This window comes from Salvelinus fontinalis, chromosome 9 (assembly GCF_029448725.1).
Source record: "Salvelinus fontinalis isolate EN_2023a chromosome 9, ASM2944872v1, whole genome shotgun sequence".
NCBI classification, from domain to species: Eukaryota; Metazoa; Chordata; class Actinopteri; order Salmoniformes; family Salmonidae; genus Salvelinus; species Salvelinus fontinalis.
Window position 1 is genome coordinate 36367926 of NC_074673.1, and position 24618 is coordinate 36392543.

The 24618-nt window shown below is 40.4% G+C and overlaps 2 protein-coding genes across 4 annotated transcripts in view; both read right to left on the reverse strand.

Annotated features, from left to right (window-relative positions):
• LOC129862500 (enhancer of mRNA-decapping protein 4-like) overlaps window positions 1-1137 on the reverse strand; it is a 56123-nt gene extending 54986 nt beyond the window's left edge. For 2 of the 3 annotated variants that reach the window (XM_055934237.1, XM_055934235.1), the window contains exon 1: window positions 913-1136. In XM_055934237.1, coding sequence (XP_055790212.1) covers window positions 913-1000 — 88 coding nt within the window. In that variant the 5' untranslated portion in view covers window positions 1001-1136. Of the gene's footprint in view, window positions 1-912 lie in introns of all 3 variants that reach the window. The other variant, XM_055934236.1, reaches the window with a different exon arrangement.
• A 9944-nt stretch (window positions 1138-11081) lies between these two features.
• On the reverse strand, window positions 11082-23822 carry LOC129862501 (nuclear transport factor 2). The gene is made up of 5 exons (XM_055934238.1): window positions 23736-23822; window positions 21943-22064; window positions 15308-15379; window positions 15050-15148; window positions 11082-12000 (listed from the first exon to the last, which is right to left on the reverse strand). Exons 2-5 carry the CDS (start codon window positions 22039-22041, stop codon window positions 11887-11889), a joined length of 384 nt encoding a protein of 127 aa, XP_055790213.1. The 5' UTR covers window positions 22042-22064; window positions 23736-23822; the 3' UTR covers window positions 11082-11886.
• Between the last annotated feature and the right edge of the window lie 796 nt (window positions 23823-24618).

The window sequence follows — 24618 nt, forward strand, 5'->3', positions numbered from 1 at the left end:
TTACAAAAGAACACATAGGACAACGCAAAGTGAACAGTTCGGTGATGCCCCTTCCAAATTGATACCTGATCATCTCCACTACAGTGGGATGTATCCTCCAGCCTGAAAGAAGAGGGCCTCCTCTGGGGAGGTCTGCTGCCTGATTCTCCACCCCCGGCAGGTGTATCGCTCTGAGGGATGTACAGTGTGTTTGCACAAAGCAATAGCTCCCTTCTGCAGTGACACTGACCTCAGTCCACCCCGGCAGTTGGCGCGCAACCACGCTTGTGTCACCTGTCCGTTTCAGTAGTTGTCCTCTCAGTACTGGGAGGAAGTGCCGGAATGCAAGGTGAAAGGCCTTTAGCTCCAGTAGGTTGACATGAGCTGGTTTCCATGGCGCTGACCATACACCACGGAACCCTGACTGGTTCAAGACCGCTCCCACCAATACTCTGCGTGCTGTGGTAGAGGGGACTCGGCTTGCATATAGTGGTGTGATCAAGGCGTTAGCTAGCCGTGGTTCAACTTGCTAACTAAACTAGCTAGCGTAATCGTACATTTGGCAAGCGTAACGTCGTTAAGATAATTTAGCTTACTAGCTACGTTAGTTAACTAATTGGCTGGCAACCTTAGTCAGTTAACGTTAGCTTAACTAGCCTAACAAGCAGTCTGCTAACTTAGCTAGCTAATATGTTCGCGAATGTAAAGTAGCTAGCTAACGTTAACTAATGACTTGTGAAAAAGTTTAAGTTAACTAATTAGGTACGAATGTGAACATACGGAGCTAGCTCGCATTTTGCAGCGTCCGTCCATAACTTTTGATAGCAAGGTTACGTTAGCTAACTAGAACTTTGTCCAAAGCTAGGTAGCTAAGTTAGTAGAATTAGCCTGCAATGCGGCCTAAAAGCGCATTTTCATTCCAGTTAAACTTACCAACGCTGTTCCCGGGTCGGTCCAGCTTTAATATATCACGAAGATGCTGGGTTGCACCCTCTATATCTATGTTTGAATTTGAAGCCATATGTAAGGGATGGGGGGGAACTGGGTCGTCAGAGGGGAGCAAAATTATTTATATTTTCGTTCTTTGCTGTCAGTGTTCAATTCGTTTGACCGAACGCCACTAACCGTCTAAACTTCCGCTGGGTGTTCATGCATTTCTCTCCCCAGCAAAAGCTAGTGCGCTGTATTGTTCCGAGGATATTGTCTGCTCCACATTCCACCCCAAATTGTTCCAGCATAGGTGGCATTGCAGCCTGGCTACCCTTCTGTCTGTTTAGCGAAAAGGTTCCACTCCTAGTACTTCGTGATATATGCCAAAGATAGTTTAGCAAATAGCATGACAGGAGTGAAACGATAGCTGAACAGTCCGGAACCAAGACTAGTGGCATGGCATCTACAATATTTATCCAACCATAGCTTGGTTTCCATCCAATTTGCGACAGATTTTCATGTGAATATAAAAAAATCTGCATAAAACAATATGCGCATTTTCCCACAGGAGATGTTTCTAACAAACGGACTTTATGCGAATAAAAAGGTTGTTCGGGATGACTTAGTGCACATAAAAATAACTTTTGCCGTTAAATTCCCATATACCAAATGAAAAATACAAGTTAAATGGTTTCCACTGCATTTTCAACTCTACCGTTGGTTTTGTCACAAAAACGGTTGCGTTATATAGCAAATGTGCCCACTCTGATTTTGGCACATGCACTATATCCAACAGCTCGCTGACCTACATTATGAGATTATTATGGATAAGAGCGATATTGTTAGTATTTGTCAAACGGTAGTCAAGCATCAATCATCATGTCACCAGAATAAGACCATCGATATTTATTCGAATGGAGCATCACCTGCACATTCACCACCCCATTATAACTTTTATTTTCTGTAGCCTAGCTTTCCCGAGTCATAGTTGGAGGTCCACACAACATATTGTCGTGTTTACTTCAAAATAATGGTTATTATATAAATAATTGCGATAAAGGCATTTCCAACGCAATTTCTCGCTTAATTAATTTTACCTACACAAAAATGTCCCATAATGTCTAACTATGTTCGGCATTTATAAAATTGTACCGGCATTTCATGTTTTCATCAGCCCAAATACTGAATTGACAAGTGTGTAATTAAAGGGAAAGGGAGATACCAAGTCAGTTTAACTGCATGCATTCAACTGAAATGTGTCTAAATGACACTAATAAAATATTGCCATTTCATATGGAATTACATTCCATACACAGAGAACCGAATGAAATACTATTGGTAGTGTACACACAGTATTTTGCAGATGTTATCACGGGTGTAACGATATGCTTATGTTTCTAGCTCCAACAGTGCAGTAGTGCCTAACAATACAAAACAATACATGCAAATCAAAAAAAAAAAAAAGGAATTAAGAAATATAGAAATGAATATAGAAATGACTGCCAAGAGTGTGCAAAGCTGTCATCAAGGCAAAGGGTGGCTACTTTGAAGAATCTCAAATATAAAATCTATTTCGATATGTTTAACACTTTTTTGGTTACTACATGATTCCATATGTGCTATTTAGAACTATGTAGAACTAAGAACAGATATAGCCCTTGGTTCACCCCAGACTTGACTGCCCTTGACCAGCCCAAAAACCTCCTGTGGCGTTCTGCATTAGCATCGAAAAGCCCTCGTGATATGCAACTTTTCAGGGAAGTCAGGAACAAATATACTCAGTCAGTTAGGAAAGCTAAGGCTAGCTTTTTCAAACAGAAATTTGCTTCCCGTAGCACTAATTCCAAAAAGTTTTGGGACACTGTAAAGTCCATGGAGAATAAGAGCACCTCCTCTCAGCTGCCCACTGCACTGAGGATAGGAAACACTGTCACCACCGATAAATCCACGATAATCAATCATTTTAATAAGCATCTTTCTAGGGCTGGCCATGCTTTCCACCTGGCTACCGCTACCCCGGCCAACATCTCATCCCCCTTTGCAGCAACTTGCCCAAGCCCCACCTGCTTCTCCTTCACCCAAATCCAGACAGCTGATGTTCTGAAAGAGCTGCAAACTCTGGATCCCTACAAATCAGCTGGGCTAGACAATCTGGACCCTCTCTAAGATGATCAGCCGAAATTGTTGCAACCCCTATTACAAGCCTATTCAACCTCTCTTTCGTATCGTCTGAGATCCCCAAAGATTGGAACGCTGCTGTGGTCATCCCCCTCTTCAAAGGGGGAGACACTCTAGACCCAAACTGTTATAGACCCATATCCATCCTGCCCTGCCTTTCTAAAATCTTCGAAAGCCAAAATAACAAACAGGTCACTGACCATTTCGAATCCCACCGTACCTTCTCCACTATGCAATCTGGTTTCCGAGCTGGTCATGGGTGCACCTCAGCCAGGCTCAAGGTCCTAAACAATATCATAACCGCCATTGAAAAGACAGTACTGTGCAGCCGTCTTCATCGACCTGGCCAAGGCTTTATACTCTGTCAATCACCGTATTCTTATCGGCAGACTCAATAGCCTTGGCTTCTCAAATGACTGCCTCGCCTGGTTCACCAACTTCTCAGATAGAGTTCAGTGTGTCAAATCGGAGGTCCTGTTGTCCGGACCTCTGGCAGTCTCAATTCTCAGGCCGACTCTTTTCTCTTTTCTATATATCAATGATTCTCTGATCCACCTCTACGCAGACGACACCATTCTGTATACATCTAGCCCTTCTTTGGACACTGTGCTAACAAACCTCCAAACGAGCTTCAACGCCATACAACAATCTTTCCATGGCCTCCAACTGCTTTTAAATGCTAGTAAAACTAAGTGCATGCTCTTCCAACGATTTCTGCCCGCACCCTCTCGCCCGACTAGCATCACTACTCTGGCCGGTTCTGACCTAGAATATGTGGACAACTACAAATACCTAGGTGTCTGGTTAGACTGTAAACTCTCCTTCCAGACTCACATTAAGCATCTCCAATCCGGCTTCCTATTTCGCAACAAAGCCTCTTTCACTCATGCTGCCAAACATTCCCTCGTAAAACTGACTATCTTACCGATCCTTGACTTCGGTGATGTCATTTACAAAATAGCCCCCAACACTCTACTAAGCAAACTGGATGCAGTCTATCACAGTGCCATCCGTTTTGTCACCAAAGCCCCATATACTACCCACCACTGCGACCTGTGTGCTCTCGTTGGCTGGCCCTCACTACATATTCGTCGCCAAACCCACTGGCTCCAGGTCATCTACAAGTCTCTGCTAGTTAAAGCCCCACCTTATCTCAGCTCACTGGTCACCATAGCAACACCTACCCGTAGCACGCTCTCCAGCAGGTATATTTCACTGGTCATCCCCAAAGCCAAAACTTACTTTGGCTGCCTTACCTTCCAATTCTCTGCTGCCAATGACTGGAACGAATTGCAAAAATCACTGAAGCTGGAATCTATATCGCCCTCTCTAACTTTAAGCATCAGCTGTTAGAGCAGCTTACTGATCACTGTACCTGTACACAGCCCATCTGTAAATAGCACACCCAACTACCTCATCCCCATATTATTACTTACCCTCTTGCTCTTTTGCACCCCAGTATCTCTACTTGCACATCATCATCTGCACATCTATCACTCCAGTGTTATTGCTAAATTGTAATTATAGTACATACTATGGCCTATTTATTACTTACCTCCCTACTCTTCTACATTTGCACACACCGTACATAGATTTTTCTATTTTTTTTCTATTGTATTATTGATTGTACGTTTGTTTATGTGTAACTCTGTGTTGTTGTTTTTGTCGCACTGCTTTGCTTTATCTTGGCCAGGTCGCAGTTGTAAATGAGAACTTGTTCTCAACTGGCCTACCTGGTTAAATAAAGGTGAAATAAAAAATAAATATATATTTTTTTATAGTTTTGTAGAAAATAGTAAAAAATAAAGAAAAACCCTTGAATGAGTATGTGTGTCCAGACTTTTGACTGGTACTGTAAAATTTACCACAACTGGAATCCAATGCATTCGGAAAGTATTCAGACCCCTTCCCCTTTTCCACATTTTGTTACGTTACAGCTTTATTCTAAAATAGATTAAATAAACTATTTCTTCATCAATCTACACACAATACCCCATAACAACAAAACCAAAACTGTTTTTTCTAAATGTTTGCTAATTTATAACAAATAAAAATACATTATTACATAAGTATTCAGACCCTTTGCTATGAGACTTGAAATTGAGATCAGGTGCAACCTGTTTCCATTGATCATCCCTAAGATGTTTCTACTTGATTGGAGTCCACTTGTGGTAAATTCAATTGATTGGACATGATTTGGAAAGGAACAGACCTGTCAAAATACGGTCCCACAGTTGACAGTGCATGTCACAGCAAAAACCAAGCCATGAGGTCAAAGGAATTGTCCGTAGAGCTCCGAGACAGGATTGTGTCAAGGCACAGATCTGGGGAAGGTCCCCAAGAACAAAGTGGCCTTTTTCTCCCCAATTTTGTTATATCCAATTGATTGTTAGTCTTGTCCCATCAATGCAACTCCCATACGGACTCTGGAGAAGCAAAGGTTGAGAGCCATGCGTCCTACAAAACACGACCCTGCCAAGCTGCACTGCTTCTTAACACACTGCTCGCTTAACCCTGGGAGCCAGCCGCAACAATGTGTCGGAGGAAACACCATCCAACTGGCAACTGAAGTCAGCTTGCAGGCCCCCGACAATGAGTGAGTGCGATGGGACAAGAAAATCCTGGCCGGTGCACCGCCTCATGGGTCTCCCGGTCACGGCCAGCTGTTTGTTACTCAGCTTGTGATTGAACCCTGGGCAGTAGTGAAGCCTCGAGCACTACGATGCAGTGCCCTAGACTGCTACGCCACTAGGGAACCTCGGCTTCCATCATTCTGAAAAAGATGAAGTTTGGAACCTCCAAGACTCTTCCTAGAGTTGGCAGCCCGGCCATACTGAGCAATCGGGGGAGAAGGGCCTTGGTCAGGGAGGTGATCAAAAACCTGACGGTCACTCAGAGAGCTCTAGAGTTCAGAAGAATTGCTGTTACTTACACTGTCCCTTCTGGCAACGAGACTGCAGTAAAGCTTTGACTCCCCTCCATATGTATTTGGACAGTGAAGCTAAAATAACCAAATTTGGCTCTATACTCCATCTAGGATTTGAGATCAAATGTTTCATATGAGGAGACAGTACAGAATGTAACCTTTTATTAGCTTTATTAGAGGGCATTTTCATTCATATCTGTTTTACCGTTTTAAATTAAAGGACTTTATGTATCTAGTCACCCACATGTAAAGTATTTTGACTATTAAAGCAGTCAAAAGTTTAGTATTTGGTCCCATATTTCTTGCACTCAATGACTACATCAAGCTTGTGACTCTACGAACTCTTTGGATGCATTTTGTTTTCATTGTGTTGTTTTGCCCAACTTAATGGTGGATAACTGGAGTAATTTTCTTTCTAAGTGAGTAAATAAGATGTTTCTGAAAACTTTAAATTAATCCTGATAATACCATGTTTAAGAAAAAAACATGAATGAATCGTGGAACATTGATGAGCGAGATGCCGTTCAGAGGCTACATCAAAACATGCTAAACTCTCACCATTACCAATAACAAGGGAGCTAAGCATTTTTGGGGGGGTATTACTTTTGTGTCTCTGTAACCTTATTACTCATCATTATCATGATTCATTCATGATTATCCATAATCATGGTAGCATCTACATGAATGTAAAAGTGTTCAGAAACATCTTCCATTCTTACTTACTATAAAAGGGACTCCAAAATGGCACAAGACATTATTCACCATTCAAAATGCATCCAACAAGTCTGTAGTCACACTCTTGATTTAGTGATTGCGTGCAAGGAATATGGAACAAATACTAATCTTTTGACTACTTTAATATAAGTTATTTTGTCCAAATACTTGACTTCTTCAAATGTGGGGACTATATACACATGTTTTAATTTTTAAATGGTAAAACAGATACAGCATGTATGAAAATATCTTAAAATAAAAGCTGACATTCTGTACTGTCGCCTAATATGAAACATTCTATTTCAAATCTAAAATGCTGGAGTATAGAGCCAAAATATATATATATATAAACTCAGCAAAAAAAGAAACGACCTCTCACTGTCAACTGCATTTATTTTCAGCAAACTTAACATGTGTAAATATTTGTATGAACATAACAACATTCAACAACTGAGACATAAACTGAACATGTTCCACAGACATGTGAATAACAGAAATGGAATAATGTCTCCGTGAACAAAGGGGGGGGTCAAAATCAAAAGTAACAGTCAGTCTCTGGTGTGGCCACCAGCAGCATTAAGTACTGCAGTGCATCACCTCCTCATGGACAGCACCAGATTTGCCAGTTCTTGCTGTGAGATGTTACCCCACTCTTCCACCAAGGCACCTGCAAGTTCCCAGACATTTCTGGGGGGTATGGCCCTAGCCCTCACCCTCCGATCCAACAGGTCCCAGATGTGCTCAATGGGATTGAGATCCGGGCTCTTCGCTGGCCATGGCAGAACACTGACATTCCTGTCTTGCAGGAAATCACGCACAGAATGAGCAGTATGGCTGGTGGCATTGTCATGCTGTAGGGTCATGACAGGATGAGCCTGCAGGAAGGGTACCACATGAGGGAGGAGGATGTCTTCCCTGTAACGCACAGTGTTGAGATTGCCTGCAATGACAGCAAGCTCAGTCCGATGATGCTGTGACACACTGCCCCAGACCATGACGGAACCTCCACCTCCAAATCGATCCCGCTCCAGAACACAGGCCTCGGTGTAACGCTCATTCCTTCGACAATAAACGCAAATCCAACGATCACCCCTGGTGAGACAAAACCGTGACTCGTCAGTGAAAAGCACTTTTTGCCAATCCTGTCTGGTCCAGCGACCATGGGTTTGTGCCCATAGGCGACGTTGTTGCCGGTGATGTCTGGTGAGGACCTGCCTTACAACAGGCCTACAAGCCCTCAGTCCAGCCTCTCTCAGCCTATTACAGACAGTCTGAGCACTGATGGAGGGATTGTGCCTTCCTGGTGTAACTCGGGAAGTTGCTGTTGCCATCCTGTACCTGTCCCGCAGGTGTGATGTTCGGATGTACCGATCCTGTGTAGGTGTTGTTACACGTGGTCTGCCACTGCGAGGACGGTCAGCTGTCCGTCCTGTCTCCCTGTAGCGCTGTCTCAGGTGCCTCATAGTACGGACATTGCAATTTATTGCCCTGGCCACATCTGCAGCCCTCATGCCTCCTCGCAGCATGTCTAAGGCATGTTCACGCAGATGAGCAGGGACCCTGGAAATCTTTCTTTTGGTGTTTTTCAGAGTCAGTAGAAATGTCTCTTTAGTGTCCTAAGGTTTCATAACTGTTATCTTAATTGCCTACCTGCATGTACATTAATTGTTTATTGTTCATTGAACAAGCATGGGAAACAGTGTTTAAACCCTTTGCAATGAAGATCTGTGAAATTATTTGGATTTTTATGAATTATCTTTGAAAGACATGGTCCTGAAAAAGGAATGTTTCTTTTTTTGCTGAGTTTATATATACACAAACAGGACCAGTCAAATGTTTGGACACACCAACTCATTCAAGGGTTTTTCTTTATTTGTTTTACTATTTTCTACATTTTAGAATAATAGTGAAGATGTCAAAACTATGAAATAACACATGCAACCATGTAGTAAACAAATCAAAATATATTTTACATTTGAGATTCTTCAAAGTAGCCACACTTCACATTGATAACAGCTTTTCACAATCTTTGCATTCTCTCAACCAGCTTCACCTGGAATGCTTTTTAAACATTCTTGAAGGTGTTCCCACATATTCTGAGATACAGAGAGACACAGCCTAGGTGAACGGATGATCTTCACATGTGTGATTCCCACCGTGAAGCATGGAGGACGTGTGATGGTGTGGGCTGCTTTTCCTTCACTTTGCGGTCCAACTCATCCCAAACCATCTCAATTGGGTTGAGGTTGAGTGATTGGGGCGCCACGTCATCTGTTGTCTAAAAGCAATGATGGTCTGTGGTTTCTCTTTCCTTATTTCAGCTGTTCTTCCCATAAATTGGACTTGGTCTTTTACCAAATAGGGCTGTCTTCTGTATACCACCCCTACTTTGTCACAACACAATTGATTGGCTCAAACTCATTAAGAAGGAAAGAAATTCCACAAATTAACTTTTAACAAGGCACACCTGTTAATTGAATTGCATTCCAGGTGACTACCTCATGATGCTGGTTGAGAGAATGCCAAGTGTGTGCAAAGTTGTTATCAAGGCAAAGGTTGGCTAATTTGAAGAATCTCAAATATAAAATATTTTGATTTGTTTAACACTTTTTTGGTTACTACATGATTCCATATGTGATATTTCATAGTTTTGATGTCTTCGAAAAACCCTGTAATGAGATGTCCAAACTTTTGATTTGTTATATATATATATATATATATATACACACACACTGTATAAGGTCAGTCAATCAAGAACTTTGCAAGTTTCTTCAAGTGCAGTCGCAAAAACCATCAAGCACTATGATGAAACTGGCTCTCATGAGGACCGCCACAGGAAAGGAAGACCCAGAGTTACCTCTGCTGCAGAGGATACGTTCATTAGAGTTAACTGCACCTCAGATTGAAGCCCAATAAATGCTTCACAGAGTTCAAGTACCAGACACATCTCAACATCAACTGTTCAGAGGAGACTGCATGAATCCGGCCTTTATGGTTGAATTGCTGCAAAGAAACCACTACCACTACTCCAATAAGAAGAAGGGACTTGCTTGGGCCAACAAACACAAGCAATGGACATTAGACCGGTGGAAATCTGTTCTTTGGTCTGATGAGTCCAAATTAGAGATGTTTGGTTGCAACCACCATGTCTTTGTGAGACGCAGAGTAGGTGAACAGATGATCTCCGCATGTGTGGTTCCTACCATGAAGCACGGAGGTGGTGGTGTGATGGTGCTTTGCTGGTGACACTGTCAGTAATTTATTTAGAATTCAAGGCACACTTAACTAGCATGGCTACCACAGCATTCTGCAGCAGTACGCCATCCCATCAGGTTGGCGCTTAGTGGGACTATCATTTGCTTTTCAACAGGACAATGACCCAAAACACACCTCCAGGCTGTGTAAGGGCTATTTGACCAAGGAGAGTGATGGTGCTGCATCAGATGACCTGGCCTCCACAACCCAAATGAGATGGTTAGGGATGAGTTGAACACAGTGAAGGAAGAGCAGCCAACAAGTGCTTAGCACATGTGGGAACTCCTTCAAGACTGTTGGAAAAGCCTTCCTCATGAAGTTGGATGAGAGAATGCCAAGAGTGTGCAAAGCTGTCATCTAGGCAAAGTGTGGCTACTTTGAAGAATCTCAAATAAACAATTAGATTTGTTTAACACTTTTTTGATTACATGATTCCATGTTATTTCATAGTTCTACAATGTAGAAAATAGTCAAAATAAAGAAAAATCCTTGAATGAGTAGGTGTCCAAACTTTTGACTTGTAATATATATATAGGCTTCACTGTCCAAATACATATGGAGGGCAGAGTATACAACCATAATTGCTGTAAAAAATACAAAAATAAAAGGCATAATTTGATGTATGCCTGTTCCCTCTTGCAAAGCTTCTCCAAAAGTACTCTGATGGCACAAAGTGCTCCCAATTGTCAAGAGCATCCTTCAATTCATTATTGGCTATTTATGCGGTATTGTCCAAAAAAAGACAGTTTAGGGGGAAAAAAATGGGAACCGTATGTCCATATATACTGATGATACAAAACATTAGGAACACCTGCTCTTTCCATGACAGACTGACCAGGTAAAAGCTATGATTCCTTATTGATGTCACTTGTTAAATTCTCTTGTGGATGAAGGGTTGGAGACAGGTTAAATATGTTTAGTTTTTTTTGCATTTTGTCTGCATCTTGCTTGAGAAAATCAGTGATAGAGCAGATCATATAAAACACTGTGCTATAGAACTACTGACTAGAACCTAAATTGTTGTCCATAAAATGCCAAGACAATTAATATAAGAGTGAGGAGGTAGGTGTAAGGAGAGAAAGGCAGAGGAACAATGAGCTGAAATCATTAAGAAAAAGTCAACTTTTATTGTGTATCGTGGCTTTAGTATTCATTGTCACAGAGAGCAGTGAGCAGGAAATGGAAAACTTGCTGGTCTGAGGGGAGGGTGTCTTATTGACCATATTTTCTATGATTCTTTGGATCGCTGTAGCAACCTGATATGACAATGAATGTTAATATAAAATTAACAAAATAAGCTAAATGTAGTTGTATACACCAAGGCAAGCCACAACACAAAGGGGAGTAAGAGAAAACAACAGGATCTAAGAAACGTTGAGTCCAAACAAAACTAAAATGAAAGAGAAAATGGTGCAGGTAGGTTGGTATTTTTTTCTCCTTTTCTGGCATCTTCAGATATTCAAGCTCCCCAGCATCATGCAGGTCAGCGTAGGGCAGTGTTTCCCAACTCTGGTCCTCACATACCCCCAACAGCACACATTTTAGTTGTAGGCCCAGACAAAAACACCTAATTCAACTTATCAAGGGCATGATGATTAGTTGACAAGTAGAATCAGGTGCTTGTCCGGGGCAAGAACAAAAATATGTAATGTTGGGGGTACTCAAGTACTGGAGTTAGGAAACACTGGCGTAGGGAACGAGACTGATGGTTCTGCGAGCTCTCAGCAAAGGAACACATCTCAATTCAGTTGGAGGCATGTAGCCTATGTGCCTGTAGGTCTCTGTGATTGACATCTGGAATCCGGTGTAATTTCTCTAACAGGTATGGAAGATACAGAGGGAACGTTGGGCATTTAGGTGTCGTCAGCCTTCCCTCATATCCTTCCTGCACACCTCTGGTGTCCTTAGCCGAAATTGTGCAGCGCGAGCCGGAACATGTCATTGGTGCATACCCAAGCATCATTAATGTTTTTCAGGATGAAACTCTGATGAAATCCCATGACGGGGTCCTCATCGGCCTGTAACACAAAGACAGAGCTTAGTCAAGTCACAGTTCTATGGCTGTGTATCCAATCCACAGTTGGGTGCATCTCTGACAAGGGTTGATTTTGGCTGGGTCGAAGCAACAAACTGCTTGCACACAACAAACACATTCCTGTTACTCTACTATCCATTAACTTATCCGGAGTGGCCGCGTTGCTAAATTCTCTGGATGCCTCTTCCCGATTAGCTAAACAACCGAAGCTTCTGCACATGTGTGGGATTCTCTACTTTACGCACAGTCTGTACTCTTTCGGGCTGCCCGGAGAACAGGCTACTCTGGCGAATGTCAGTTATGATGGAGAATGGTGCTTGTTTAATCATGTTAGATCAAACCTGAATAAATGTTAGCAAGAGCACATAATGATAGTATTCTACATAACAGAATAGCATTGTATAACGTTACTGTGAGACAAAAAACACCACCTAATTTATGGATTTCTGGATGATTGTGCGAATGGTTGCATTTTTTTCTCATGCGGCCAAAACACAACAGCACCCGCCATAGGCAAAATATGTGCTTTGATTTGTTAACACAATTTGCAAAAAAATGATCATTGTATATCATTTAAAACACTGTACATAATTAAAGAAGATCTATACTGAACAAAAATATAAACGCAACATGTAAAAAGTGTTGGTCCCATGTTTCATGAGCTAAAAGAAAGATCCCAGAAATGTTCCATATGTACAAAAAGCTTCTCTCGCTCAAGGTTTGTGCACAAATTTGTTTTGAAGGAGTGTGCAAATGGCATGCTGACTGCAGCAATGTCCACCAGAGATGTTGCCAGAGAATTGAATGTTAATTTCTCTACCATAAGTCGCCTCCAACGCAGTTTACATCCAACCGGCCTCACAACCGCAGACCATGTGTAATCACGCCAGCCCAGGACCTCCACATCTGGCTTCTTCCCCTACGGGGTCGTCTGAGACCAGCCACCCGGACAAACTGTGGGTTTGCAAAACCTAAGAATTTTGCACAAACAGTCAGAAACCCTCTCAGGGAAGCTTATCTGCATGCTCATCATCCTCACCAGGGTCTTGAGCTGACTGCAGTTCAGCGCCGTAACCGACTTCAGTGGGCAATTGCTCACCTTCGATGGCCACTTGCACGCATCACCTCATGTTTCAGCATGATAATGCACGGCCCCATGTCGCAAGGATCTGTACAGAATTCCTGCAAGCTGAAAATGTCCCAGTTCTTCCATGGCCTGCATACTCACCAGACATGTCACCCATTGAGCACGTTTGGCATGCTCTGGATTGATATGTATGACAGCGTGTTCCAGTTCCCACCAATATCCAGCAACTTCACACAGCCATTGAAGAGGAGTGGGACAATATTCCACAAGCCACAATCAACAGCCTGATCAACTCTATGCATAGGAGATATGTAGCGCAGCATGAGGCAAATAGTAGTCACACCAGAAACTGACTGGTTTTCTGATCCACAACCTTACTTTTTTTCTTTTTAAGGTATATGTGACCAACAGATGCATATCTTTATCCCCAGTTATGTGAAATCCATAGATTAGGGCCTAATGAATTTATTTCAATTGTCTGATTTTCTTATATGAACGGTAACTCAGTAAAATTGTTGAAATTGTTGCATTTATATATTTATTCAGTGTAAATGCATATTACCATGAAATTAATTTGAGGTAAAATGGTTGGCAGGGACATTTCACCAGTAAAATGTTAAGAATTATCATTCACAATCTACAGTGAGAAATGTGAAGGCAGGGTGAGCACAACAATGTGTTTGTAAAGTAGAGGTAAAGAAACACCTGCGCAGAATGAGATACACATTTCTTCTCTGGGGAAGAGGCTTCCAGGGGGAAGGGATGTGGGAGGAACGGGGCGGTTACAGTCAGTCTTGCAGTTAGCCTCAGCCTAATTTATACAATCACACTGCTTGTGACAAACCCCAATTCCTGATCAGGCTATTCCAGTCAAACAGAGCACAAGCAGGTGTGAACAAGCACTAATGGAGATAGAGCCACAGACAAAAAGCAAGTAATCCCTTTAGGTGTCAGTGGAGACAAGGCATACATAACTCTGTAAGGTTTACTACTCAGTGATCATGATGGCATTGGCTCCTTCAAATGACATGTTGGTGTTCTAAAAAGCTTCTACAAGTCAGCAGCTTGCAAGTTGAAGGTCCACAGTGAAGATCAGAGCTAGCATATAATGCCATTATCGCGGCTGAGACTAGTTGCAATAATTGGTCAATACTGAATGGCTACCAGTCAAACAAGCCAGCCTTCACTATGGTCTAGGTTCAGATTCAATAAACAAACCACATGGTTGTCCCAGTTCATAGGACATTTCCCCCCACTTTAACCAGAGTGTAAAAATATTATTTGGTGAGTAAATAGATTTTTTAACTCCCTGAACACACTGTGGTCTCTCATAATCAAACTCCAGTATGAATAAATCCCTCTTTGGCATGAGATTAGTAAAAGCCCAACTGAACCATGGTCAGTCAGAACACAGATCCTTACTGACAGTAAGTAGGGAGAAGATGGGACATTAGACCACAGACAGGTCAAGGGTTGTGCTGGGCAAGCCTGAAGAACTCATTGGTGCAAACCCAGGCATTGCTGTAATTGTTCAGCAAAAAGGTATTCTAAAAGCCCAGGACCTGGTCATCATCTGCCTGAGAGACAGACACATACAATAATATACAATAACCCTGACTTGTAAAGTACTTATCTACCTCACACACAAACATACCTTTATGTTTTATAACACAGGAAGGCTTGGTCCATGGCCTCTTCTATTTGCTTAGGCAGATTAATAACAGCATAGCTATTTATCAACTTGGTGAACAAATGGCTTGAAACTGTGGTGAAGCTAAAAACAGATGTACCTAGCTGTGCTTTAACAATGAAGTTTGATCAAACAGACAGAACCGATACTCTTCATTTAAAGCAGGTGGGGATGTCTAGCATGCAAACTATTCAGTTGTTGGTTTAAGAAACTGGCAATATTGATTTTTACAGTGATAGAATGAGAAATACTTACTTTTAGTTGTCCTACTACCATACTCATTATGCAACTGTCAGGGGTGGGCTGGTGGTCTTGTGCTGTTATACTGTGAGCAATTTTTAAGAAGGGGAGAGTCTGAAAATAAGAAATAAGAAACATGACAGATGTATCAGAGACAAGCACATTCCACCAGGATGTCTACTGGATATCCTGTTAAATCAGTATACTCCTGACATACTATTGAGGTATTCCATTCTGTCATGCTCAGGTCAAATATAAAAAAATGTCACTCACAGAAAGTTTCTCAACAATCGCTGCCTTTCCCTGGAATTGCTGTCCTTCCCACGTAAGGCATGATGCATCAATCTGTTAAAAGGAAAAGCAGAGGATTGAGTTCATCAGCAGAAGGAACATTGGTGGTATATTTAGGGTGGAAGGATGTGAGGTGTCCCGACTGCCAAATATTTTAAAAGCATGACTAACTTTTCTACGCATACTCAAGGGTGTGAGGGAATATGTAATAAATTAGGCAAGTGCAATGTGGAAGAATAGAAGAACGGGCTCTACTGCTCTTATCTTATTCTTTGATGAAAATCAAATTGTTTGAGGCCAAATAAGATAGCAACCAGAAACATTCCAGTAATACATTTTCATTATGATGTAAATGAGTCAGCTTGTGCAGTTCTCCTTCCATCTAAAAATGTAAATTGTGGGTGATTCTCATGAAACCAGTTTTAACCATGGCAGCAATAAATTGACTTCGAACACCATAATGCATCTGCAACAGTCAACTATCATTCTGAAGACTAAGATACCTAGTTAATGGCAGATTGTATTATTTTAAATACATATCACATTTGTCTGAATTTAGTTAATTTTCACTCCAAATTCTCATTACCGAAATGCTTCTGGATTAAATTCTCAGGTCATTTTATAAAATTTGACTTGCAAAAAACCTAACTTATTTGAATAAAACATTGTGCTGTAGTTTGTCCATAAATAATAAAAATGTTATACCATGTGAAGTTTACATTAATCTTTTATATGTATTACGTAAAAACACAGTCTGTGGACATCTTTCTCATTATCGTAACAGAGTTTTTGTAAAAAAAATGTTTTTTTTATGTAATAAAGTTGTATTCACCCATGATGCATCATCTAGAGTAGTCAGACGAGCACAAGTTCATTTAATTTCTTCACTTATATGCGGGAACGAGGATTTTATTCTCAAACACCCCCTTTACGACACTTGACCTTCACATTACCAAAATGACCAAAAAATTAAAATTGGGAAAAACTTAAGATAACCATTACCTTACCAACATGGAGGCATGAATGGGCTTTGAAGATGTGGTCTATTGTTTGCAGACTCACAATGGCAGTCTCCTATTACTTGCAAATTGAACAAAGGGCCTCTCATTACCAAATATCTCACTACCATATCATTTTTAGGTCCGTTTCGGTAATGAGAACCTTCATTTCGGTAATGACAATAAGCTATTTCTAATGGGTGCGCTGTGCTGGTAACTTTTATTATTTACTAGGACCACAGCTTAAAGCTATTGTATAGATTATTTTGTAAAACATCTATTATTTGACTAAGGTTGTCAAGAAACCTGGGTGTATAAAAAGCATTTAATTTACTTAAAGCCACAATCTGTTGTTTGTGCTTCAGTGAAGACCAACCCCTCCACTTAAAGGAGGATATCCCCGGTTTTGCCATGTGTACATGTTTTAGCATTTGCTCCATATCCCACATATTTCAATATTTTATAGCAGGTATGGTCCTGCTTTAGGTGCACGCACATTTTTTTAATGGGCCTAATCATAGAATTAAATATAGGAATCCCTATCAATTCAATAGGATCTCTGTAGGCCTAGTTGTAAAGATTTGTCATTTAACTTATAAAATAAATTACCTTTAATTGTGGCATAAACACAACCAGTCATGATGTTTTCATCTGATTGTCATACAGTCACTTCAAAGGGCTCCTTTACTAGGCTACCTGCGCACATTCACCCACTCACATTTAACCATGGAAAGAAGTCTGGGAATATGACTGAATATAAACAGTATAGTTATTCCCTCGCAAGGCAATCAAACAAGCAAAATGCCAGAACAGGGATAAGGTGGAGTCACAATTCAACGGCTCAGACACGAAACTCATGTGGCATGGGTCTACAGAAAATCACAGACTACAAAAAGAAAACCAGCCACATCACGGACACCGACGTCTTGCTTCCAGACAAACTAAACACCTTCTTTGCCACGACACAACAGTAGTGGGCATGATTACCAGCAATGATGAGACAGCCTACAGGGAAGAGGTGAGGGGACTCGGAGTGTGGTGTCAGGAAAATAACCATCAACAAAACAAAGGAGATTATTGTGGACTTCAGGAAACAGCAGAGTGAGCACCCCCCTATCCACATCGAAAGGACAGCAGTGGAGAAGGTGGAAAGTTAAGTTCCTCGGCGTACACATCACAAACAAACTGAAAATGGTCCATCCACACAGACAGTGTGGTGAAGAAGGCGCAACCTCAGGAGGCTGAAGAAATTTGGCTTCACCCAAAATTCTGAAACTTTTACAGATGCACAATCGAGAGCATCCTGTCAAGCTGTATCTCAGCCTGGTATGGCAACTTCTCTGCCCACAACAGCAGGGCTCTCCAGAGGGTGGTGCTGTCTGCACAACGCATCACCGGGGCAAACTACCTGCCCTCCATGACACCAACAGTACCCGATGTCACAAGAAGGCCAAAAAGATCATCAACCACCCTAGCTACTGCCTGTTCACACCGCTACAGTCCAGAAGGTGCGGTCAGTACAGGGCCATCAAAGCTGAGACTGAAAACCAGCTTCTATCTCAAGGCCATCAGACTGCTAAACAGCAATCACTAACTCAGAGAGGCTGCTGCCTACATTGAGACCCAATCACTGGCCACTTTAATTAAAGGATCACTAGTCACTTTAAATAATGCCACTTCAATAATGTTTACATTACTCATACCACATGTATATACTGTATTTTATACCATCTATTGCACCTTGCCTTTGCCGCTCGGCCTTCGCTCATCCATATACTAACATATTGTCATTCATCCCTTTAGATTTGTGTATATTAGGTAGTTGGGGAATTGTTAGATTACTTGTTAGATATTACTGCACTGTCAGAACTAGAAACACAAACATTTCGCTACACTTGCATTAACATCTGCTAACCATGTGTATGTGATAACTAAAATTAGATTTGGATTGTATATATTTCCAGCATCCAAACAGTGGTGAATGGATACACAAAACACAAAAAAGTGTCATGACATTAGCGATTGTCATTAGAACAGAATTTACGCGTCAACTGCTGTCCACGTATGTTTCTGTTTCGGCCACTCATCTCTGCCTTGGCATTATATCCATTCACAAACTTTTCATGCCTGACATGCAGCCTATTTTTCTTGATATTTTGTTTTAAATATTGAAATAGGCTCATGTTTTACCGGTACGGCATACCCTCACTATTTATTTTGCCGGGATGCCGTACCTGACCGTCTTACTTTCTCCCCTGCTTTACAGGCATATTATGTTATTCCATTTGTCCATGGGATGACATTCAATTTAGAAATTGTATTTTTATTTTACCTTTACTTAACTAGGCAAGTCAGTTATTATTTTCAATGACGGCCTAGGTTAACTGCCTTGTTCAGGGACAGATTTTTACCTTGTCAGCTCAGGGATTCGATCTTGCAACCTTCTGGTTACTAGTCCAACGCTCTAACCACTAGGCTACCTGCCGCCCCAATATTCTAAATACCTTAGAAAATAAAGGATTATTTTTGTCAATTGCATTAAGATCAGTGATTTTAGTATTATGCAAGTCATTTGGGCTTAACAAATGACACAGCTTGATGATGTATTGTGTTACTGAATATTTAATAGAGCTCAGTACAGTTTTTCAATGGCAAACTATGCAACACTCATTACCGAAACATGCATTCTCATCTCTGAAACCTTATCATTACCGTAATGCACCAATATTTAGGAAATATAATTTAAAAAATATATTTCAGTAATTTTGCCTTAATCTGATAATGTGCCCTTTGATCTTTATCCAAATATCTGTACATAGAAATAACATGTATACACAAGCAATTATGACAAAAAACAATATTCAGAAAAGGTTGTGTTGCGGTAATGAGAAATCACAAAATAATTGTTTATAATTACATATTTCAATGTTTAACACTGGCCTTTTCATTAGGAGAGCAATGTAAAAAAAAAAAAGATTAGAAATGTATTCGTTTAAGCCCTTTTGGAACTTCGGAAGCTATATTTTGCGTTGGTAATTGTGGAATTTGTGGTAAAATCAGAGGTGTAAGTAAAACAGTACAGTCCAAAATAAGTACAGGGCATATGCAGTACCAGTAAAACATATGCCTATTACAATAATACATTTTTAAAAATGTAATTTTTGGGGGGACTATTACACCACTATTTATCATTATCAGGCAGGAAACATTTGTGAAGGAAAGCAGGTGGTATAGCCTACGTTCCAAAATGCGATGTGGTTTGACGAGAACACTGAAATTATGCCAAGGCATAGACGAGTGGCCGACTAAGAGGCGAGCACGGACAGCAGTGGACACATCAATTCTAGCCTAATGACAATCGCCAAATGTCATTAGACTTTTTGGTGCTTTGTGTAACAGAGGTCTCTTTCCATTCACCACTGTTTGGAGGCTGGAAATATGTTGCGAGTGGATGAAGGTGCGCAGGTAGCCTAGTAAAGGAGCCCTTTGAAGTGATTGGTTGACAAATCAGATGAAAACATCATGACTGGTTGTGTTTATGCCACAATAAAAAGGTAATACATTTTAAAAGTTAAATGACAAATCTTTACGACCAGGCTAACAGAGATCCTATTGAATTAATAGGAATTCTATATGTACACTACCGTTAGTTAGTTTGGGGTCACTTAGAAATGTCGTTGTTTTTCAAAGAAAAGTTTTTTTTAAATTGTCCATTAAAATAACATCAAATTGATCTGAAATACAGTATAGACATTGTTAATGTTGTAAATGACTATTGTAGCTGGAAACAGCTCTTCAGTTTCTTGGCAATTTCTCACATGGAATAACCTTAATTTCTCAGAACAAGAATAGACTGACGAGTTTCAGAAGAAAGTTCTTTGTTTCTGCCCATTTTGAGCCTGTAATCAAACCCACAAATGCTGATGCTCCAGATACTCAACTAGTCTAAAGAAGGCCAGTTTTATTGCTTCTTTAAATCAGAACAGTTTTCAGCTGTGCTAACATAATTGCAAAAGGGTTTTCTAATGATCAATTAGCCTTTTAAAACACAAAACTTGGATTAGCTAACACAACGTGCCATTGGAACACAGGAGTGATGGTTGCTGATAATGGGCCTCTGTACGCCTATGTAGATATTCCATAAAAAATGTGCAGTTTCCAGCTACAATAGTAACTTACAACATTAACAATGTCTACACTGTATTTCTGATCAATGTGATGTTATTTTAATGGACTTTTTTTATTTGCTTTCCTTTCAAAAACAAGGACATTTCTAAGTGACCCCAAACTTTTGAACGGTAGTGTATGTTGCTAGTTAGCTAGCTTGGTTAAAATTGTGGTACTGAAGTCCCATACCGGGAAAAAATAAAATATACATACACCCCTCGGTAAAATGCATAATATCTGATCAAATACAAAACAATAATTATGAAATGGATACCTACAGATCCGATTCTTAGTGATCCAAGAAGAATAATAGAGAAAGATGTGTTTATGTGCCAGTTTCATGAGAATCACCCTGATACCAATAGGGGGCACACAAACAATACACTGAATCAAGAATGCTCACTAAGCAGAATGTAAAGAAAAGGGTACAAAGCAGAATGTAAAGAAAAGGGTACAATCAACAACTTGCTTGTTCTCACGATTGATAAATGGACATTACAATTATTTGAGCAGCTTAAAATATGTTACTATATGCTGTATATTACACATCTTATTGAAATATATTATGCTTTAGCTCGTAAGTGTCCAAGAAGTATGCATATTTGCATGTCCTCCACAGTCTAACTTGATGCTTCCGACCCTGTTTCTTTGGCCCAAAAAGTTCCTCAGATGAATGCTTGTCAAAACTTGTTTGATCTAGCATCAGTCTCTGAAAGACATAAACCAAGTAAAGGTTTGAACAGTTACATTGAAAAAAGGAAAGACTACGGTACATGTATTGATTGAACAATCTTTACTTTGGTTAGCGTTTTGGATAGAATTATCAGCGAGCATTCGCTCACAGGAATGGAGATATGATACACTACTTTTCTATTTGAATAACAACTGAACCTTACATTAACAAATATTTAATTAATTGTTGAAAATCATTACTGAATGAGTTATTACAGATGCAGAGGAGGTGGATAGACGGTTGAAGGTGGAATAATGGGGCATTCATGTGCTCGTAGGAACTGGGAAGTCGTAAGTCCGACATGATTGTGTTCTGGAACTGTTAAAGTCGGACCAATTCTTCAACCAACAATATTTTAGCTAGCTTGATAAGATAGCTAATGTTGTTAATAATAAAGTTAGCTAGCTTGGTTAACATTGACAATATGGTCAAACTAGCAACATTATCCTCATTGATAATTGTGTAACGGTCAAAAACGTTACACAATCTTGGTTGAAAGGTGAAAAGTTATTGGTGAAAAGTTGCAACTTGGGTAAACAACATTTTCTCAGTTTCCCATTTGTAATGCCCACTTGGGAGGGTCATTCAAGTGAAACTTCCCATTTCTAACTCCAAACTTCCGACAGCACGTGAACGGTCCATAAATACAAGGGGCTGAGAACAGAACAGAGTAACTATGATAAATATTCATTGGTACAGATTTACATTCTGAGACTCACATATATTGCTCCAAGCTGGGTCCTGTCAGTGTCAAAGAGTTGGTAGTAATGTTGCACAAAGCTGGATCCTATCTGTTCCCAAATTGGCTTTTCCCCCATTCTGAATCACCTGGCAACAAGCACTAGTGGAAGAGACAATCTTATGAGTATAGACAATTCAATGATATAAACCAAACTCAAGAAATCTGGTCAAGAAAGACCAGGTAGAGCAGGGGTTGGCAACAGGTGATTTTCAAAGTTATTTATTGTATTTTTTGGTAAAAAATTTTTTAAATAAAGAGACTAAAATCACCAGGAATTCAGCCCAAAATTAGTTTAATTTTGGATGTCTATTCCCAAGTATCCCCCCAGGTATGAAATTACTGTTATTTTCAAATACAATCTATTTTTAGGCTTAGTTGTAGTCAAATTGCAGTATACATATTATTATATTAAGAGTGCACGTACAATTATCCATGATCTGCCCTACCCTACAAACATATGCAGGTTATGCAAAGAGTATGTAGGAAATATATTTTGGAATTCAGTGCTTCAACAATACATATAGAGCACAAAAAAATATCACTGTACATGCGCTCCTAAAAAAAATAGCACTGTAGATAGTTTATTATTCTTTGGGTATTTTTCCAGTTACACCCAGATGGTGTTCATACCTATCCTGACCATACTAGTTAGACGTTAGTTGGTCTTGTTTTGATAAGTGCGACATCAATGACACAGCGCGTGTCATGTGTCTCCCCCACGCATGATAACTTTATACGAGGCTTGCATACCAAAAACTTTATACGAGGCTTGCATACCAACGTTATTCACGTGAACCTAGTAAATACTCTTCCATTATAGTCATACTTCTCGGACTATAATTACAAAAATGTTATATCCAATCGTTTGACATTCCAGAGATAAATCTAGTTATCTAGCTCAGTTAACTACAAAGGCTTTTATTTTAGTTAGCTACCAAGTTATACCAACTAGCTAACGTTACTAGTAACTAACTTTCCCTGTGATCGTAAACTGACTTCTAAATGGACAGCAGACAATTTCACACAGTCCGCTCAATACGTTAGTTGAGTTAGAATGTCATCATGAACAATTTTGTCGGGATCTTTTGGCTGAACTCGCCAACCAAACTGGCTAACTCACGGTTAATAGCTCCTCTGCTAAACGCAACGATTTACGATAGAGTTGAGCAGCGACGACTACGGGCAGACTGGAGCTCCAACGTCACAAAACGATTGATTCCAGCACCCAAACAGCCCGTAGTTACACAGAACAATGGTGTGTAATTGCGGGATATTCTTCGGGGGTTGAAATTAGTCGTTTTTTATTTAAACTTCACTGTATGTGACGTTGGAGCGCGAGTTCGCCCACACTAGTCAACGATTGAGTTGAGCGGCGAGTTGAATAGGATAGGTTCATAGATAGCTAGCATAGGCAAGGCTAATAGCAAAGATCAAACATTGGTTGTCTGGCTAGCTAGCAGTCCTGTATTGCTTATCTAATCAAATATAAATCACGGCTCTAAAAAATAAAAACACAGTGAAGATTGATATACAAATTGAATGGCACGTGGTTTCTGCTGCAAAAATTACATTTTGAAGCCTTTTTATTGACCGGGCCCAGACAGAACATAGGCGTGTCTTAGTTAGCACTTTTGGCGAGCCAGCGCCTGTCAAGAAAAGGTATATCAACTAATTCAGTCTAAAACATAATACGATACTGTTGTTGCCAGAAGACAATTTTTTCCCCCATTCAATATATCATGAAATGCTTTATACAAACAAATAACTTACCGCGGACCCAAAACCCGTGCCCCGGCTCCCAGTTATGGCGATTACACCAGTTTATGGCGCATGCTCAGGACAATAATCTGTCCTAATACTTTGTGGGAAAAGGAAATTAAGTTATTCAATCTATACAGCTGGTAGGTTTTAGATTTTCCACAAACACACACATTTGAAAAAAACACACTTCCCTCTTCAGACAAAAATATGGTACCTCTTATTCAGCCCACTTTGGTGAATTACATTTGCTTTGTAAATTACATGAATGGGTAGAAAGGGCATGGATCAACATTACACAGGGTTTTACATGGGGACATCCACAAGATGGCACAGTTCTATAATGGTATACTGCACCAGTGATCAATTTAATAGACTGGCGAACATCACCTGAGAAGTATGTGATAGCTTAACTTTGGAATGCTGATGTGGTTACATAAACTCTACACTATTGACACTGATTGTGGGAAACACATTTTATTTAGAGATCATTTCAATATAAACAATTACTTTGCAATGAGAGCAGAGAAAAAAATACAGTAAGATGCCTGACAGCTGACACTTTCTAAAAGTGCATGAGTCCTGTTGTGGTGCAGGCCCAGCCCTGGTCACATCCGCTACCAGGAGCTGCTGCAGGGCCAGCTCTGTGTCCATGTTTTGTTGTCTGCTGCTCTAGCTCCTCCTGGGGTATCTAGAAATGCCATAGTTAGGTTCCAGTCCAGTGTGGTAGAGTCCAGAGAGGGGTCAATGTTCTTGAAGGCAGCCACAGTCACCTCTGTGAATCACAAACACAATGCCCCTGATGATCCTTTCAAAACTAATCATTTATAATGCAATTGTCTGTGATCAAGGGGTATAACACGTATTTTCCACAGGTAACAGTCAGTAATGGCAG